We start from the raw sequence: 21044 nt of genomic DNA, 5'->3' as shown, positions 1-21044 counted from the left end.
GTATTTGACCACCCTCACAGTAAAAAAATGTTTTCTTGTGTTCAGATGGAATTTCATGTGTTTTAATTTGTGCTCATTGCCTCTTGTCCTGTCAGTGGGCACTATTGAGAATAGCTCTTCTTCATTCCCTCCCATCAGGTATTTATACACAGTGATAAGGTCCCCCCCGAGCCTTCTCTTCTCTAGGCTAAACTGTCACAACTCTCAGCCTTTCCTCATATGAAAGATGCTCCAATCCTTAATCTTCTTTGTGGCCCTTCGCTGGACTCTCTCCAGTATGTCCATGTCTCTCTTGTACTTGGGAGCCCAGAACTGGACACAGGACTCCAGGTGTGGCCTCAACAGTACTGGGTAGAGAGGAAGGATCACCTCCCTCGACCTGCTGGTAACACTCTTTCTAATCCAGGCCAGGAGGCTGTTGGCCTTCTTTGCTGCAAGGGTGCATTACTGGCTCGTGGTCAGCTTGGTGTCCACCAGGACCCTCTCCTTGGGGGGAAGGTCCTTCTCTGCAGAGCTGCTTTCCAGCTAGTCAGCCTCCAGCCTGTACTGGTGCCTGGGGTCATTCCTCCTCAGGTGCAGGACTTTGCACTTCCCCTTGTTGAACTGCATGAGATACTTCTCTGTCCATTTCTCCAGCCTGTCGAGGTCCCTCTGAATGGCATCACAACCATCTGGTGTATCAGCCACTCCTCACAGCTTTGCATTGTTTACAAACTTTCTGAGGGTGCACTCTGTCCCAGCGTACAAGTCACTAATGAAGAGGTTAAACAGTATTGGCCTCAGTATCGATCCCTGGGGTACCCCACTAATTACTTGCCTCCAACTGCACTTTGTGCCACTCATCACAACCCTCTGAAGTCCTGTGTAGGCTTCCTTTCTGGGGTCTACTTGGTCCTTCTCTGAGAGTTTGAAGTTCTTCCTAGTGTTATTTTTTGTTAGATAAGTCATCTTAACCTGAATGACTCCTCAGGGAGACCTTAAGTGTGCAGGTGGCCTCTAGTCTGCCCAGAGTTACATTGTGTCAAATTTTTCTCTTGTGTGCATCACTGGGATGTTTCTGTTCTCTTTCCCAATCCTATATGGCAGAAATACCATATCATCCTTGATGATATGAAGAAGAAACCTTGTTTCATCTGGGTAGATCAGTAGCTGAGGTTCATTCAGAATTGTAGGTTTCATTTGTATCTGTTTGATAGGGCTTTATTGAGGATTCAGTTTTCATTCTGTTATCTAAAATGCAGTTCAACAGGCTTTTCTGGGACATCGTAGAATCATAGAATCATTAAGGTTGGAAAAAACCTCTAAGATCATCGAGTCCAACCGTCAACCCAACACCACCATGCCCACTAAACCATGTCCCTAAGCGCCGCATCTACACGTCTCTCAAATAACTCCAGGGATGGGGACTCAACCACTTCCCTGGGCAGCCTGTTCCAATGTTTAACCACTCTTTCAGTAAAGAAATTTTTCCTCATGTCCAATCTAAACCTCCCCTGGCGCAACTTGAGGCCATTTCCTCTCGTCCTATCGCTAGTTACTTGGGAGAAGAGACCAACACCCATCTCGCTACAACCTCCTTTCAGGTAGTTGTAGAGAGCGATGAGGTCTCCCCTCAGCCTCCTTTTCTCCAAGCTAAATAGTCCCAGTTCCCTCAGCCGCTCCTCATAAGACTTGTTCTCCAGACCCCTCACCAGCCTCGTTGCCCTTCTCTGGACATGCCCCAGCACCTCGACGTCCTTCTTGTAGTGAGGGGCCCAAAACTGAACACAGTAGTCGAGGTGCGGCCTCACCAGGGCCGAGTACAGGGGCACGATCACTTCCCTACTCCTGCTGGCCACATTATTTCTGATACAGGCCAGGATGCCATTGGCCTTCTTGGCCGCCTGGGCACACTGCCGGCTCATGTTCAGCCGGCTGTCAACCAGCACCCCCAGGTCCTTTTCCGCCAGGCAGCTTTCCAGCCACTCTTCCCCAAGCCTGTAGCGCTGCATGGGGTTGTTGTGACCCAAGTGCAGGACCCGGCACTTGGCCTTGTTGAATCTCATACAGTTGGCCTCGGCCCATCGATCCAGCCTGTCCAGGTCCCTCTGCAGAGCCTTCCTACCCTCGAGCAGATCAACGCTCCCGCCCAACTTGGTGTCGTCTGCAAACTTACTGAGGGTGCACTCGATCCCCTCATCCAGATCATCGATAAAGATATTGAACAAGACCGGCCCCAAAACTGAGCCCTGGGGAACACCGCTCGTGACCGGCCGCCAACTGGATTGAACTCCATTCACCACAACTCTCTGGGCCCGGCCGTCTAGCCAGTTTTTGACCCAGCGCAGAGTACACCTGTCTAAGCCGTGAGCCGCCAGCTTCTCGAGGAGAATGCTGTGGGAGACAGTGTCAAAGGCCTTGCTGAAGTCCAGGTAGACCACATCCACAGCCTTTCCCTCATCCACTAGGCGGGTCACCTGGTCATAGAAGGAGATCAGGTTGGTCAAGCAGGACCTGCCTCTCATGAACCCATGCTGGCTGGGCCTGATCCCCTGGTTGTCCCGCTCATGCCTTGTGAGCGCCCTCAAGATGAGCCGCTCCATAATCTTCCCTGGCACCGAGGTCAGGCTGACAGGCCTGTAGTTCCCCGGATCCTCCTTCCGGCCCTTCTTGTAGATGGGCGTCACATTGGCAAGCCTCCAGTCGTCCGGGACCTCCCCCGTTAACCAGGACTGCTGATAAATGATGGAGAGTGGCTTGGCGAGCTCCTCCACCAGCTCCCTCAGACATGTTCAGATATGTGTTCAACTCATGATGCAATATGGAGTCTATTATTTTATTCAGAGATTTATCACTAGCAGTGAGAATTTGTACTAGTTCTGGCATTAATGATTTTGAATGACATACAGCCTAAGTAAGGGCTTCTCAGTCTAGCCATAACAAATAAGTCTGAAGTAGTCATCAAAAAAAATGTTTTTCTAAATGTTTTCTTAAACAATGTAACCTTGTTTAAAATTAATATGTGAAGTTATAGGTTAAAACTCATCACCTTCCATTTATAACCAATGAAAATAGTATCTTAGAATCTTTATGCCTTCAGAAACTGTATGTAAGTTCATAAGCACATATGCCCAAGTGCCTATTCTCTGTTATGGTGTAAATGCTAGGAAGAAAATGGCTTGTAGAATTATTAATTGATTTGGAATGGGATTTTTAAATTCTATGAAAATAATTTAGCCAATACAAATACTTTTGAAAACTCAGTTTCTTACTTTCTTATGTTCTTCTGTCGCAGAAATTTGTCTCTGGATAAAGACATGCTTAATTTTGAACTGTTGCTAATAGCATGTCAGAATGCGTGAGAAAGGGTGATAGCTTGGTCAGTATTTTATTAAGTAATAGAAAAAAAGGTGATCAGTATGCCTTTAGTGTAAATAAATAGCCTTAATTTTGTTTGCTAATAAAAATACACAATTTAGATACAGAAATAGAAATTATTGTTGTTTATCATGCTTTTCATGGAAAACTAAACTCTAAAAATGTACTGTTATAGTAACATTTTTCTTTGATATTTTTTCCAAGTTCTTTGATGTAATATCAACCACTGAGAAACCATTGGCAGAGCAAGACTGGTATCATGGTGCAATTCCAAGAATAGAAGCCCAGGAGCTGTTAAAACAGCAAGGAGACTTCTTGGTGCGAGAGAGCCACGGGAAACCTGGTGAATATGTCCTTTCTGTGTTTTCAGATGGACAACGGAGACACTTTATCATACAATATGCTGATGTACGTCTCTGATATAGTACTAAATATATAATGTTAGGAAGTTAATTATTTCAGCTAAACAATTTAGGATCTACATAATTTACTATGACACATAGCTTTAGCCTTTATATGAAAATATGAAAGCTGTTGGAAATATTTCCATCAGTGCTCAAATTGGCTGAAAAGGTAATTTTGCGGAATAAAAGAAAAATATGAAGTATGAGGCTATTATAAATCTTTTATCCTATGTTGAAAAAAACAAGATATTTCTGTAGATGTTTTGAAATCCAGAATTTATTACTACTAATTTATGCATGTACATTTATTTATTTTTAAACCTATTTTCACAGTTGGTGCTTATTAGGCTACTTTTAATTCAGACTGTAAAGATTCCATTGAATCTTCCTGAAAAATGGAAACATTTACTTAGGAGAAAATATTCTGTGCTGTTTTGTATATAGCTGGGAATTGAAGTCCATGCTGCTTTGGAGATACGTGTTCTTTTTAGCCTTGTGGATGTTGTTTTGTTCAGCAGGACACAAATGCTTGTGAATATTACGTAGCATGTATGCTTCTGAGTAAAGACCAAAATTGATCCCCTTGTTTCTCTAACTTAGGAAAAACTGGTCGTTTTAAACTACATTAATATTTATTCGCTTTTACCCAATGTATTACTTTTTATTTTTAAAGCATTTCTTGTTTTTATTTATATATGTATTTTTCTTTTTACCTTTCAGAATTTCAAGCTCATTCAAAATAAGATAGTGCTCATAACATTACTAGAAATGCTTCTAGCTCTTTACTCTGTGAATATAGGTACAATATACCAGCAAATCAATCTCAGTTTTGATTCAGCAATACTGACAAAACATATTTCTCCCAGACTTCAGTCAAATTATACAAATGCACAAATTCAGTAGCATAACTATGTTTACACTATGTTTCCTGGTCTAAATCCCCAGCTGATGCAGCATACCTGGGGAAGTCAGTATTGTGTTGCTGGTTTATTTTTTTTTTAATGAGGGGTAGTGGTATTGTTCAAACTTCATAGAAGTTTGAAGGTTTTTATAGGATCAATATGGATACTGGTCTGTCTGGGGTTTTTGTTAATTTTCACCCATAGCTTTCCTTTTAGGATTTAACAATTGACAAAAAGTCAGTGTTTATTTTATTTTTATGACCTTAAAGTATTTTGGTATATCAGAGTGCTGAATGAGAAAATAAGAGTAATAAAACTACCTATACCTAGGTACACGCAGTCTTATAAGATCCTTGGAGCTCTGATCCTTACTCAGCAGAATTAAATGCTCATTATGTGCTTAGTGTGGCTGAAATTGTTTTGTGTAAATCATTGTATGTGTCATACTCCAGTGGGGCTTCAAAAAACGTAGACTGGGACTGGGCTTTGAAGTCAGTTAAAAGAGAGATTTTTTTTTTATAAGTATTACTTTGAGGCTACCCTTATCTGTAATTTGTCGCTTTTTAATATCTACTTTTCCAAGAAAAAATTACAGAACTGTAAATGAAGTCCCATAATTTCACTACTTTCTCTTAGGTATTATATTAGAAATGTAAGATTGATACTGTTTAATATTGCATAATCCAAACATTATCAGGTCACTAGAACTCTCTGCTTGTACATTTAGTAATAGCACCTTATGTTCATCCGCTCTTGGGATTAATTTGTGGGAGATTTTCTTGACAATCATGGAAGCTAAAACCCTTTTTTCTTAAAGAAATGCAAGACTCCGTATGCACTCTTATGGGTCGAATCATCTGCATTTATTGTGGAAAAAAAAGCTTTAATTTTTTTTTTAAAAAAGCTTATTAACCAAAAAAAACATTTAATAAGTGGTGGGATTGTTATGGCCATATGACAAGAGTGACTGGATTCATGAACATCTTGGTAGGGAAGTTTGCTGAGAGTAAAGTGTAAGAATTTTTTTTCACATTGGTATAAATAGTGTTGAATCAGCTCTCTGTGACTGGTCAAATCACACTCTTGCATCACTGACAGGTTTGGTCTCCATTGGCCTTAAATTTTCTTCTGAATCACAGACTGCAGAGCAGAAGTACAACATATACCTGTTTTAACAGTGGTCCTTTAATTGCATAAGTATTCTTTCTAGTTTTGCAAATATTTTTAAGCGCTAATCCCAATAAAAGTATTTGCATGATAAATCAGTTCATCCTTCAGTTTTAAGCATCAAAATTTATTGCTGTCACTAAGGGCTACTCTGTTTTTCACTGTTCCTCTCTGAGGCTATGCTATTTTCAAACTGTTGTTTGTTAGTGATTTTAATCAGGATCCCATGTAAATACACAGAATAAAAGAACCTTGCTCTGAAGGTAAGTAAGCTTAAATGGCAGCAGATGAGTGCAAGGCTGGGTCTGGTATGAGGAAATGTTATGCAGTACTGGTTATTGTGCTAGGCAGACTCTCGGGACATCAGTACCCTAACCCTGCTAAGGTTTTTTGGATCATCAGAACAGAAATTTGAAGGAGGTTATTTGAAAGGAATGGAGACTAGTGTTACTGGGTCAGCAAAGCTGAGTCAGTATTAATTAGTGAATGACGTTAGGGGAATAAACCACAACAAGTATTTTAGACTATGAAAGCATGTTTACAATAGAGAACCAGTAATAAGATAAAAATAAGTGACATGACCAAGCTCTCTTTACTAATAGTGATAAAACATTACAGGAAATGGATGATTTTATTCCTAATGAAGAGAAACTTGGTATAATGCATTCTGTAAAGAATTTAACTGTAGGTGTTAGAAAAAAAAAATCTGCATGGCAGTGATAGAGGTTTTCATTGCCCAATTTTGTAAATGAACCTGAATCACCATCTATGCTTTTTTTTTATTGTGGTCTTTGTTTATTGTTGCCAATTCTGCTGGCTGGCTTACAGCAGTTCCTCTCTTGTGGGAAGAGTCCTCTAACTGTAGATATTGAGACCTTACATAGACACGGTAGTTTATTCTGCTTCCCAATCACTTAGCCATAATGTAGAATTTAAGACGATGAAATAAATACTAATTTACCATTTTTTCCCCCCTCAAGTGTAAGGGCAGGGATAAGCAATGAAGATATTCTTTTTTTTTCCTTAGTACCTGAAAGTACCTTATAGCATTCTTTGCTAAAAAAATTTTACATGCTTCTAAGAAAATATTAAGAGATCCCACAGTTGTGTTGCCATTATGTTGAATTATGTATCTAAAATGATATAAACTGATAAAAAGGGTAGAAGGGAAAAAGAAAGGAATTTTGTCTTGCTCAACTTCTCTATATTTTCTATAGAAACAAATTTTGCTTGTACAGAAACAATTATTTCCTTTTACCTTCATACAGAATCAGTATCGTTTTGAAGGAACTGGGTTTCCAACTATTCCTCAGCTCATAGACCATCATTACACAACAAAGCAAATTATTACAAAGAAATCGGGTGTTGTTCTGCTGAATCCTGTTGTTAAGGTAATGCATGCATTCCAATAATTCTATTAAACTGAAAGTATTTTGGGGTTTGTATTATCATTTAACATATGTTCCTTGCAATGACAAGTGGTAATATTAAGTAGGTTGTAGAATATTTGTATATGCTATTAAGTCAATAATTTGAGTACTGGAACTATCTCAGTTGCTGGCTTCTAGACAGAAGACTGCAGTTTTCTTTAGTGTTTATTTCAGCATGCAAATTCTTGGAAGATTTTTCGTTCTTGCTCAGTGTTCTGTGAATCTCCATTCTTTTTCTGAATGTTTTCAGCCTTCTCTACTCTGCCCAATGCATTCCTCCAAAATAACACTCCATCCGGATTTATATAATAAATAATTGCCATCCTGAAAGAATGGCATTCAGAGTCTCCCAAAACATCCTTGGACTTCTTTTTTTTTTCTGAAAACTGAAACTATTAGTTCATTGTCCATAACATTGTAATGGAGAAGTTTTCTGAATAAAAATGGTTTTCTTTAGGTGGTAAAATTCTCAAATCACAGTTTCATCCGTATTTTATATCTCAGTTATAAGGTACTGATATAGACATGGAAACAGGTACTGTCCTGCCAACATCGTTGCAAATTTGAAATAAAACTTTTTAACCTGTAAGCCATTTCAGAATGTCTTTCAGAATAGAAACAAAAAGGGATATTAAAATATATCACCATTTAGAAAGCTTAACAGTCTCCTTGCATTCTTCCAGTAGTTTGTGGTTAGTATTTACTCAGTTGATATTTCATTCATAAACCAACTCTTTTCAACTTAATCTTTCCATTTTAACTATGAGTTAGCCATTTGTTCTTAATGAAAAAAAATTGACTGGTTTCAAGCACACTTAAGGCACCTTCTACATTCTACAAAATTTTAGAAAGCATAACAAATTATAATTCAGAGTTAGTTTCCTTCTCCAAAATCCTAGTTCTTTTCCTCTAATAATCCTAAGAAATGAAAGCATATTTCTGTTCTTCTCAAAGTTAATGTTTTTTAATGCTTACCTGTGCTTGCTTTAATAATAATTTAAAAAAAAAAGAGCAAAAGTTAGCTTTTAAAGTAAAAGCCTTTTTTTCTGCATAGCTTTTAACATCTATATACCTATTCTCTATATTGCGTATATGTTCAACATATGTTTTTATGGACACTTGCTAGCTTTCATAAATGTATATGGACAATTCTGATCAGATCAAAAATGAAAGTTATTTCTTCTGGGTAACTCTTAAAACTTGAATGACCTTTGCTTTTTGTCTGCTTTGATTACAAAGGTATTGAAAATTTATTACATCTTACATGAGTTGTGGTGGTGGGTTGACCTTGGCTGGACACCAGGTGCCCACCAAGCCGCTCTATCACTCCCCTCCTCAGCAGGACGGGGGGGGGGGGGGGGGGGAAATAAGAAGGAAAAAACCTCGTGGATCAAGATAAAGGCAGTTTAATAAAGCAAAAGCAAAGGCCATGCGCGGAAGCAAAAGAAAACAAAAGATTTATTCTCTACTTTCCATCAGCAGGCAATGTCCGGCCACTTCCCGGGAAGTAGGGCTTCAGTACATGTAGCAGTTGCTCCAGAAGACAAACATCATAATAAAAAATGCCCCCCCTCCTCCTCCTCCTTTCTCTTAGCTTTTATTGTTGAGCAGACATCACATGGTATGGAATATCCCATTGGTCAGTTTGGGTCAGCTGTCCTGGCTATGTCCCCTCCCAAGATCTTGCCCACCCCCAGCCTACTGGTGAGGGGGGAATGTTGGAGAGACAGCCTTGATGCTGTGGGAGCACTGCTCAGCAGTAGCCAAAACACTGGTGTGTTATCAGCACCTTTCTAGCTACAAATACAAAGCACAGCACTATGAGGGCTGCTGTGGGGAAAGTTAACTCCATCTTAGCCAGACCCAATACAGTTGTATACTGTGGTCTATTTGTGAAGTGCATTTATTCTGCTTATTTCCTAGGGAATTTCAACATTTATTGAAGTTGATATGTAGGGGGTTTTTTAGTTCAAAACTGATACATATTTTCTCTATTATATATAATTTTTAATTTCAAAGAATGGGGCTTTGCAAATACTCATTTTTGGTTAATGTCTTGCTGATTACAAAATTGATATTTTATTTATTGAACATAAAATATTGTTTTAAATTAATTATTGAATATATGGGAAAGCTTAGGATTTTATCTTTGATGTGCAAATAATTATATTTTGATATAAACTGTTTAAGCTAAAGATAAAAGGCTGTCAAACCAAAAATGAAATCTTTTTATGCCTGTTTGCAAATTCCTTTTGTAATACCATAATTATTTTAAAAATTTAATGCTTTGTCTGTTTCCTGGCTTTTTTTCTGGCTTTGTATAATATACATATTACTGCAGAGTTTAAGCAGTTTTCAACATATAAAAGCAGTTTTCAATGTATAAAAGCCTGTGAGAACAGCCCTATTTTAACAGATGTAAAATAATAATGTAGTATGTTACTACATGCTAAATGATAACAGAATTTATTCATAGTTATTCTCCGTTTGTTAAACGGGCCTGGAAAACATAATTTCTTCGTTCTCTGTTGTTTACTTGGAATGCAAGGAACTTTTATATTCTTAACATTGTGTTTCATTTTGGTAACTTTTTTTTTAAACAAAGTTAGGTTTTATTTATACATAGTTTTATGTAACTATGTATAGTCAAAGAATTTTTCTAGTACATATGCTGTTGGTAAAATATGGTCCCAGACCAGTTTCTTGATCATTTCTGCATTACTTTACTTGAGCTCATGTCCTTTGAGGTGTAAATGCATGTATGAATAGTTTAAAATCCCTTGGTGATAACCAACCCTTTATGACATAGAAACTGTACAGACACGTATGATTTTGTGTGGTGGGTCTTTTCACGTCTTGAATCCATACCACTACAAATGCATCCGTCATATCATAACCTCCTTATACAACAGACCGAGGGCCATTTCCAAAACAGATTTTTTTTTCTCTTCTACTGTCACAGGGTACAAAATCAGTTTTATATTTTTCTATTTTCAGAGGGAAAAAGAAATAGGCCCACTCCCCTTCTGGACTTGTTGATTTGAGTTAGTTTCAGTATTAACTTAAACTAGAGCAAACTTTAGTACTGAGGATGATGCTAGTCTTCTGTCTTATAACCAGGTGGTAATTGCTTGCAGTTGTAGTGATGAAGTACTTTCATTACTCAGGTTTTCCCAAGTGCTGCAAATAATCATCATCCATCCATAAAATCCCATCACACAGGTTCTATATTTGGTGATATGACTTCCTTTGTGGTGATGTGCTCCAGTGTTAATAGTCAAGAGTAATTCCTTTAGGGTTCATGAATTTTTCAACTTTTATCAGGTTACATGAAGTAACAGAAAGGATGTCTATGATAATATTGATGGTTAGTGCTAAAAAGAATACTGGGTGCTAGGAAACTTTTTGGTTTTAGTATATGTGTATCACATAAATTGTATGTTTGCTTTTAAAAAAATAAGAAGTATGATCTTGAGTGTCTAATAGCTACTTATAGCATGTGTTAACCTAAAAACAATGTATAATGCACTTTAAATGCTTCATGACCAGCAGATGAACCAAATAAGAAATTGAAGTGTTAGCTAAATAGTTTTGTTTTAGAGCAGTTGTTTTAAAATTGTTTTAACTCTCTTAGATCTTTGCAACAACTTTTTTCTGACTTATGTTTTTATGATTTTTTTTTTTGTTCTCCCATCTGATCAAAATGAATTGTTAGAAAAATGTACTTCAGAATTAAGAAAAAAGCGTGTTGTGAGCTTTCCTTTTTAATTTTCAGCCTTAATGAGTTTTGCAAGTTGAAAGTTATTGTATCTGATCATAAGATAAATTATTTATTAGTAACTGGGGTTCTTCTCAGTGTGCTATCCATATTTGTGTTCCATCATATCTGCACAAGTTCATCAAATGGCTGAACTGTTTTTGCTTTTTTGTCCTAGCCTTCTGTATGTAGTGTGTGTGCATTTGGCCCTCCCCATGTTCTTTGCTCAGGGTGTAGTGGGCTCATATGCTTTCTGTTCTTTAATGTTCTTTCCCAACCTTTGTCTACTAGAGTCTCCAATAGAGGAGAAAGGAAGCTGGAAGTAATGTATGTAGAAGGATGGGAGAGTCCCAAAAAATCTACCAGTAAATGTGGTTATTTGTATAGTGCTTATTTGTATAACCATTACACTGTGAATAATTTCAAAGTGAGCAGTTCAGTCAGAAATATCTTTTGGATTCCTAAATAAATAGCCACTATTGATCAAACAAAACAAGTTCTTTCATAAGTATCTACAGTAGCATAGCATTTGTTACACGTGTGTGGATCTCCAAGAGCTATCTTGCAGTTGCCAAAACTACGATTCCTCTTTAAGGATTTCTTTCACTCTAATGCAGTTAACTTTCTTGGCAGTTCATCACTGAGATATATTATTCTACAAGATAAATCCACAAAATAATTAAACTTCTTTGGTGAAGTCCACTGTCTTCTGACACTTCAGCTGTGGAGGAGCAAAGGATAAGCTCAGAAGAAGCTGCAAACTTAGAAGGACAGGGCTATTTTCTTGCATCAAATATATATATCAAATGTATGTAGTAGTGCCTGAATTCTCAAGAAGCTGAATCTGAGAGAAGTATTTAAATGTTGATTAAGAAATAATGCAGTGACCACATGTGATGGGTTGACCTTGGCTGGCTACCAGGTGTCCAGCAAGCCGCTCTCTCACTCCCCCTCCTCAGCAGGACGGGGGGAGAAAATAAGATGAAAAACTCGTGGGTCGAGATAAAGACAGTTTAATGAAAGCAAGCAAAGGCAGCACATGGAAGGAAAGCAAAGCAAAAAGAAGATTTATCCTCTACTTCCCATCAGCAGGCAATGTCCAGCCACTTCCTGGGAAAACAAATGCCTTAATAACAAATGCCCCCCTCCCTCCTTTCTCTTAGCTTTTATTGTTGAGCATGACATCATATTGCATGGAATATTGCTTTGGTCAGTTTGGGTGAGGTGTCCTGGCTATGTCCCCTCCCACCCTGGCCTACTGGCCTCTGGGGTCAGGGGGAGTTGGAGAGACAGCCTCCATGCTGTGGGAGCACTGCTCAGCAGTAGCCAAAACATTGGTGTGTTATCAACATGGTTCTAGCCACAAATGTAAAGCACAGCACTATATGTGCTGCTATAGGGAAAGTTAACTCCATCCCAGCCAGACCCAATACAATCTTCAGCCCTTATTCCATACCATTTGCATCGTGCTCAGATCCCGCATAATTTAATACATGTATATATCTTCTGACCATCCCCTTGTATCTCTTTCTCATTGCTGAAATCCCCTCTTACCAACACTTACACCTTATACTACATACTTTATACCCAACATACAGATTTATACATTCTCATTAATTACTATCCCCTGTCCTTTAACAGATAGATAGATATTATTTTCCCATTCCATGGGCTTCTGCCACTCCCCTGCAAAATATCTGTAAGAACAGGCTATGACTTGGGCCCCATCTGTCAAGGTGGTTGCTCAGGACAGGAGAAGCAGCGTGTTCGATTGTTGGGTGCCAACACCGCCTTGCTTTGGGTCATTCCTGAACTCGCCTAGTTCCTTGCGAAGATCATTCTCTGTCAGTTCAGGTGGTTCCTGCTGCATTACTTCCTACCACATACAACTCACATCACAGATTATTTTTCCCCCAAGGTTAAATCTCCTTGAGGCACACACCAGATCTCCCCATCCTTCCGCATTACCCACCAAGTACACCCAGGTCCTTGAGCGAAGACAATCCCACAAATGGGTTTGCCTTTTCCCAAGGGAGGAGCAACCCACGCTGCCTTCCCCAGCCACTTCCCTATGTGCACTACAGGAACCTTCTCTCCTCCCACAGTATGTGGGGGTTTTGTTTGGGCAGGACCAGGATGGTTAGCAGATCCTCTGGTGTTTACCAGCCAAGTGGCTTCTGCTAAATTTATATCCCAGTGCTTCCACACCCCATTGCCCAACGCTCTCAACATAGTCTTTAACAGTCCGTTATATCTCTCAATCTTTCTGGAGGCTTGTGGGTGATGGGTGATGTGATACACCCAAGCCATGCCATGTTTCTTGGCCCAGGAGTCTATGAGGTTATTTTGGAAATGAGTCCCGTTGTCTGACTCAATTCTTTCTGGGGTGCTGTGTTGCCATAGAACTTGCCTTTCACAGCCCAGGATGGTGTTTCGGGCAGTGGCATGGTTAACACAGTATGTTTCCAGTCACCTGGTAGTTGCTTCCACCATGGTGAGTATATAGCGCTTCCCTTGGGTTCAGGCCTCACCATATCGAAACCCCAGCCACCGCCCTCTATTGCAGGAAGACTTTACTTGCATAGCTCGCTAGATTGCGGTGCATGTTTCACATTCATGAGTGACCTGTGTGATGGCCTCCATGGTCAGGTCCACCCCCCGATCACAAGCCCATCTGTATGTTGCATCTCTCCCTAGATGTCCCGATGTTTTGTGGGCCCATCAAGCTACAAATAGCTCAGCCTTATGCTCCGAGTCCAGGTCCACCTGAGCTACTTCCATTTTGACAGCCTGGTGTACCTGCTCGTTATTTTGATGTTCTTCAGTGGCACGGTTCTTGGGCAAGTGAGTATCTACATGACCTACCTTTAGAGCGATGTTTTCTACCCGGGCAGCGATGCCTTGTCACAATGCAGCAGCCCAGATGGGTTTACCTCTGCGCTGCCAATTGGTCTGCTTCCATTGCTGTAGCCACCCCCACAGGGCATTTACCACCATCCATGAGTCAATAGAGAGAGAGAGTACTGGATACTTTTCTCATTCAGCAACCTCTAGGGCCAGATGGATGGCTTTCACTTCTGCAGACTGACTCAACTCGCCTTCTCCTTGAACGACTTTGACAACTTGTCGTGTGGGACTCCACACAGCAGCTTTCCACTTCCGATGGTTTCCTATATGTTGCTGATGGAGTGAGACTGCACTTCACTCGTAAGAGAGAAGCAACAATACACTTTATTGATAGAAAACAGTGAGTTAACAAAGTTCAATGGTAAATGCGACAGTGGTTTAACAAGATTCGATGGCAAGGTACACTTGATTATTTACTGCATAGAGGACAGGGTCAGACAGAACTGTCAGGGAGACCCTCCCGTTGAGTCACGAGGTTCAGAAAGGACCCCCTTCCTTTCTAAACTCCTCAGAGAGGAGTCTAGGTGCGGCTGGATCCAATCCTAGTCCCAGTCTTGGTCAACGGTTTATGTCTAAAGGATTATATATATGCGCAATCAATCCTTTATATCACTTAGCTAAGATTTCAAAGTTTAGCATGCTATTAGTCACTTACCGAGTATCTGTTGCAGCAAGGAATCTCTCAGCCTCGAGGAGTAACCTTGAGAGACGTCCCTACTCAAGGGGAGATCCTGGCATGCAGCCCGCTGCCGTGCAGGAGAGCTCAACGGGCCCTGGGCTGTCCACTATTTATAGAGTAAGATGATTGACTTATAGTCATATTTGCATACCAACAAGATGTCTGGGTCGCTATGCCAGACAGTCTTTGGCTAGTGTGTTGCCACCCATCCCCAAAGTCCAGCATAAGCTGGATGCAGCCACAACAACCCCCACTGGTGGTCGTTGCTTACGCAGGGGGGGAGGAGCACACTGCCACACTACAACACAACAGGATCCGTCGGTAAACAGAGCATAGTGCCTTTCATCTTCTGTTAAATCATTATATGGTGTTGTCTCTTGGGCACAAGTCACCTCCTCAGGTGATGCTCTGAAATCTCTGCCTTCTGACGATTCCACGATCTCTTCCAGGATTCCTGGGTAGTTCGAGCATGAGCCCATTGCATGATGAAGGCTACTCACTTACTCCATGTAGCGTCAGTTAGGTAATGTGTAGGGGGACACTTCCGTTGAACTTCCAGTGTAGCACAGGCAATTGCGGTGCCAAGAGGAGCTGTGCTTCTCTACCAACAACTTCTGAAGCGGCTCGAACCCCTTCATATGCTGCTAGTATTTCTTTTTCAGTTGGGGTGTATGTAGTTGGCTTCTGATCCTCAGTACCCTCAGCTCCAAAACCCTAGAGGTCGACCTTGGGTTTCTGCTGGTGTTTTCTGCCAGAGGCTCCAGGTGAGGCCATGCTCCCCAGCTGCAGTGTAGAGTACATTTTGCACAGCTGGTCCTGTCCAGACAGGCCCAATAGCTACTACACAAGCTGCCTCCTGTTTGATCTGCTCAAAGGCTTGTTGTTGCTCAGGGCCCCACTCAAAATAGTTCTTCTTTTGGGTTACTCGATAGAGAGGGCTCACAAGCTGACTATAACCTGGAATATGCATTCTCCAGAATTCCACAAGGCCTAGGAAAGCTTGTGTTTATTTCTTGTAAGCTGGTGACGACGTATTTGTTATCTTATTGGTCACATCTATAGGGATGTGATGACATCCATCCTGCAATTTTATGCCCAAGAACCAGATCTCCTGTGCAGGTCCTTTGACCTTGCTCTTTTTTATGGCAAAACCATCTTTCAGAAGAATCTGAATTACTCTTTTTCCTTTCTCAAACACTTCTTCCACTTCGTTGCCCCACACGATGATGTCATCGACGTATTGCAGATAGTCAAGGGCTTCACCCTGTTCCAGTGCAGTTTGAATTAGTCCATGGTAAATGGTAGGGCTGTGCTTCCACCCCTAGGGCAATTGATTCCAGGTGTATTGGACACCCCTCCACGTGAAAGCAAACTGTGGCCTGCACTCTGCTGTCAAAGGAATTGAGAACACATTGGCAATGTCAGTTGTAGCATACCACTTGGCTGCCTTTGACTCCAGTTCATATTGGAGATCCAGCATGTCTGGTACGGCAGCACTCAGTGGTGGCGTCACTTCGTTCAGGCCATGATAGTCTACTGTTCACCTCCACCCTCCGTCAGACTTTTGCGCTGGACATATGGGACTGTTAAAGGGTGAGTGACTCCTTGGCTCTCCAATTGATGAATCAGCTTATGGATGGCAGCCAGGGAGTCTCAGTTGGTGTGATATTGACTGTCCTGGTAGCAATTGGCACCTGCTGTTCTTTGATCCGCAGCAACCCCACAACAGAGGGGTCCTCCGAGAGACCAGACAGGGTAGACAGATGTTTAATCATCTTCTCTGTATCCATGGCAGCTACACCAAAAGCCCACTGGTACCCTTTTGGGTCCTTGAAGTACCCTCTCCTGAGGTAGTCTATGCCAAGAATACATGGGGCCTCCGGGCCGGTCACAATAGGATGCTTTTGCCACTCGTTCCCTGTTAGGCTCACCTCAGCCTCCAAGACAGACAACTGTTAGGATAACCCTGTTCACTCCAGAAATCCAAATGGGTTCCACACCCTTATATCCTGATGACATTAGGATGTGCACAGGATACTGTGCACCAGTGTCCACCAGAGCCTTATACTTCTGTGGATCTGTTACCGTAAGTCGGCAGATGAAAAACTCTCTAAGACTCAATTTGGAGTTTTAGAAAGCAGGCATTCTTTATTGCGGCGCTGGGCGCACAGGGGATCATTCCAACCTAATGTGCGTGCCGAGTTGTTCAACTTCAGAAATTATATACAATTAGAATATACATATTCATTAGATTTCCTAGTAATGATTAGCATATTCATGTTACTTCCTGGTACTCATCAACATATGTAAAAGTCTTTAACGCATGCGCTCTTATGTTCATTGGTGGTCTCTCAGGGTCCTCTGGTGGTCGTCAATAGTCTTCCTCACTGTGTCCTTTTGCTCACCTCTTCAATTTGGCGTCCTTCAGTCTGAGTCATTCTTGTCTTTCTTAAAGGTTAACTTTAAAGGTTAACTATTGATGTATGGTTTGCCCTTGTTCTCTCCTATTACTGTTACAGGGTGTTACATATACTTCTGAACACTGATGTTATCATTCCCTCCTATTCTTTTGAGGATCTGGAGCTATACTTCTGAGCACTGACGTTATCATTCCCTCCTATTCTTTTGAGGATCTGGAGCTATTAAAGCTACAGTCCTCACTACATTATTGGTTATGAATATATTGTATTCTTTCAGATATTCTATCTTAGCTGATAACTGTCGCATTATACACCAGATTCTAAGAAATAAAATTAATATCAGTAATAGGCATAATACAATTAGGATTATCAGAATAACGATTGAATGGAGCATCAAGTTCAGAATTCCTGTTGCAGTTGGTGACCAGCTGTCCTGGTTTCGGCAGGGATAGAGTTAATTTCCTTTCTAGTAGCTGGTACAGTGTTTTGGATTTAGGATGAGAACAAAGTTGATAACGCACCGATGTTTTAGTTGTTGCTAGGTAATGCTTACACTAGCCAAGGACTTTTCAGCTTCCCATGCTCTACCGACTGAGAAGGCTGGAGGTGCACAAGAAGCTGGGAGGTGGCACAGCCAAACTGGCCAAAGGGACATTCCATACCATGTGACGTCATGCTCAGTACATAAACTGGGGAAAGCTGGCCGGGGGGGCCGCTGCTCGGGGACTGGCTGGGCATCGGTCGGCGGGTGGTGAGCAATTGTACTGTGCATCACTTGTTTTGTGTATTATTATTATTATCATATTATTATTATCATTTTATTTCAATTATTAAACTGTTTTTATCTCAACCCACGAGTTTTTCTAACTTGTGCTCTTCCAATTCTCTCCCCCATCCCACTAGGCGTGGGGGGGAGTGAGCGAGCGGCTGCGTGGTGCCTAGTTGCCGACTGAAATTAAACCACGACAGTCCTTTTTGGCGCCCAACGTGGGGCTCGAAGGGTTTGAGATAATAACAGATTAACCAGAGTGTATTAAGGAACTTATATCTGTTAGTAGTTGTGGGTCACAATGTTGGTTTCTCTGTTCTCGATATTGATTTGTATAATCTGCATCGCGCTCTTTTTCCTGCTGTACATGTTAAAGATTAGTGTTGGGTTTTGCAGTTTGCTGTGGTCTGCAGTGAATAGTAATGTCTCACTTGTGAGGTTTGTTTTTAGAACATTGACCTTGACGTTAGTGTGGTATGTAAACTTCGCAATGAAGCCGTTACTGTACCACGGAGACCATTTCGTGGAGACAACTAGCAATTGCAGTAACTTTTCTGAGAGTTTTTTTTCGGAGGAAATACAGAATGGCAGTGTCACTACCTTCTTCTATGATGTTTCCTCCTTCATTACAGTAACTTTTTAGTATTTTGAACAGCCTTGGGCAGTTAAGATACTTCTATTAATACTTCTTGGGAATATTGTTTCAGTTTTGTCTAAAGTCATTAAGCAATTTAAGAATATCATCCAGAGATCTGCCCCAAGGCTCAATAATTATGAGTGGCAGGGTGTGTGGGACAAGATGGGCAAGTACCTAGGCCAATGGGCACCCCCAGTGTTTTGGAACTTCACCCCTGAGCAAGTGCAGAATCCTGAAAAGTTAGTAGAATATTTGGAAAAAGTATGCTGTCACCCTGGCAACTCCAGAGAGATGCAGATCATTGCAATGTGCTGGGGCCTGGCCCATGCCTACCGAGCCCTGTTCAACACCATTCAGTACCCTCAAAGGGAAGAGAAGGTCTCTGGATCTGACAGTAAAACGACACGCACTGCGGCCACTCAGACCCGGGCAACGCGCCCTGCGGCCACTCCGACGCCAGCGACATGCCGTGCAGCCACTCAGACCCCGGCAACAGGCCCTGCAGCCACTCCGACCCCAGCAACATGCACTGCAGCTACTCAGACGCCGGCAACAGGCCCTGCGGCCACTCAAACCCGGGCAACACGCACTACGGCCACTCCAACCCTGGCGACAGGCTCTGCGGCCACTCAGACCCCGGCGACATGCACTGCAGCCACTCAGATCCCGGCGACAGGCCCTGTGGCCACTCCGACCCCGGCGACAGGCCCTGCGGCCACTCCAACCCCGGCGACATGCACTGCAGCCACTCCAACCCTGGCGACATGCACTGCGGCCACTCCAACCCCGGCGACATGCACTGCGGCCACTCCAACCCCGGCAACAGGCCCTGCGGCCACTCAGACTCCGGAGACATGCACTTGCACTGCGGCCACTCCAACCCCGGCGACATGCACTGCGGCCACTCCAACCCCGGCAACAGGCCCTGTGGCTGATCCAAAGAACCAGCCTGTGCCGGTATCAGTCGCCCCTGTACACAAGAAGAAATTTTGGAAGCGGAAGTCGGCTCGTTTAGTAAGGGAGGAAAAAGCTTCTTCTAAAAGGGAACCGGAGGAAGAAGTATACGAGACAGATGACCCTAGAGAAGGGCCATCACGAGAACGGGAGGAGGAGAGCCGGCCGCTGACCGGGGAGGAGGAAGAGGAAGAACTCATAAATGAGGCAGTGACCACCCGATCTCTATCCCTGAGTGAGCTGCGAGATATACGAAAAGATTTCAGCCGCCGTCCAGGTGAGCATATTGTCACCTGGCTGCTCCGATGCTGGGATAATGGGGCCAGTAGCCTGGAATTAGAGGGTAGGGAAGCCAAGCAGCTGGGATCCCTTTCTAGGGAAGGGGGCATTGACAAAGCAATTGGAAAAGGGACACGAGTCCTCAGCCTTTGGAGGCGACTCTTGTCAAGCGTGAAGGAAAGGTATCCCTTTAAGGAAGATGTCATATGTCGCCCAGGCAAGTGGGCCACCATGGAGAAGGGTATCCAGTTTCTGAGAGAATTAGCTGTGCTGGAGGTGATTTATGATGACCTGAACAATGAACAACTATCCAAAGATCCAGATGAAGTCAAGTGCACACGACCCATGTGGCGGAAGTTTATAAGGAGCTCACCATCGTCATACGCCAATTCATTGGCAGTGATGACCTGGAAAGATGGAGAGGAACAAACAGTGGATGAATTGGCTAGTCAACTCCGGCAATACGAGGAAAGTCTTTCTTCCTCCCTCATCTCGGCTGTGGAGAAACTGTCCGAAAAACTGTCCCGGGAGATCCAGCAACTCAGAGAGGATAGGTCCTACTCCTCACCTGTACGGACCAGTATCTCGGCTATTAGAAGTAAGCGTTCTCTTGCTCAAGAGAGAGAATATAAAGGGTACACACCACGGGGCACCCTATGGTTTTATCTGCGTGACCACGGAGAGGACATGAGGAAGTGGGATGGGAAACCTACTGCAGCCCTAGGGGCACGGGTACGCGAATTGCAAGGGAAAACAATCACAGAAAGAGGTTCTTCCAGGAAAATTGCTGCTCCAGTTTCCAGCGGGCAGTTCCCCAGAGAGAGTAGAAGGGCTGATCTTACTCTTGATCTTAATGAAGAAACTTCTGACCCGTACGTACAAGAAATGAGAAATGAGTACTGTGATGAGGATTAGAGGGGCCCTGCCTCCAGCCAGGGGGAGGAAAGGGACAACCGGGTTTACTGGACTGTGTGGATTCGGTGGCCTGGCACATCAGACCCACAGAAGTATAAGGCTCTAGTAGACACCGGTGCACAGTGTACCCTAATGCCATCAAGCTATATAGGGGCAGAACCCATCTGTATTTCTGGGGTGACGGGGGGATCCCAACAGCTAACTGTATTGGAAGCCGAAGTGATTCTAACTGGGAATGGGTGGCAGAAGCACCCCATTGTGACTGGCCCAGAGGCTCCGTGCATCCTTGGCATAGACTACCTCAGGAGAGGGTATTTCAAGGACCCAAAAGGGTACCGGTGGGCTTTTGGTATAGCTGCCTTGGAGATGGAGGAAATTAAACAGCTGTCCACCTTGCCTGGTCTCTCGGAGGACCCCTCTGTTGTGGGGTTGCTGAAGGTCGAAGACCAACAAGTGCCAATCGCTAC

At 42.5% G+C, this 21044-nt stretch overlaps 1 protein-coding gene across 1 annotated transcript in view; it reads left to right on the top strand.

Moving 5' to 3' along the window:
• The window catches only part of LOC143172288 (tyrosine-protein kinase Fer-like), a 233438-nt gene that overhangs the window by 118028 nt on the left and 94366 nt on the right, over positions 1–21044 (top strand). Inside the window, exons 11-12 of the mRNA XM_076361544.1 lie at positions 3562–3765; positions 7099–7221. Coding sequence (XP_076217659.1) covers positions 3562–3765; positions 7099–7221 — 327 coding nt within the window. The remainder of the gene's footprint in view (positions 1–3561; positions 3766–7098; positions 7222–21044) is intronic.

Source organism: Aptenodytes patagonicus, chromosome W (assembly GCF_965638725.1).
Source record: "Aptenodytes patagonicus chromosome W, bAptPat1.pri.cur, whole genome shotgun sequence".
Taxonomy (NCBI): Eukaryota; Metazoa; Chordata; class Aves; order Sphenisciformes; family Spheniscidae; genus Aptenodytes; species Aptenodytes patagonicus.
The sequence above is the reverse complement of the archived record's forward strand: the minus strand, read 5'-3'. Positions and strand labels throughout refer to the sequence as shown.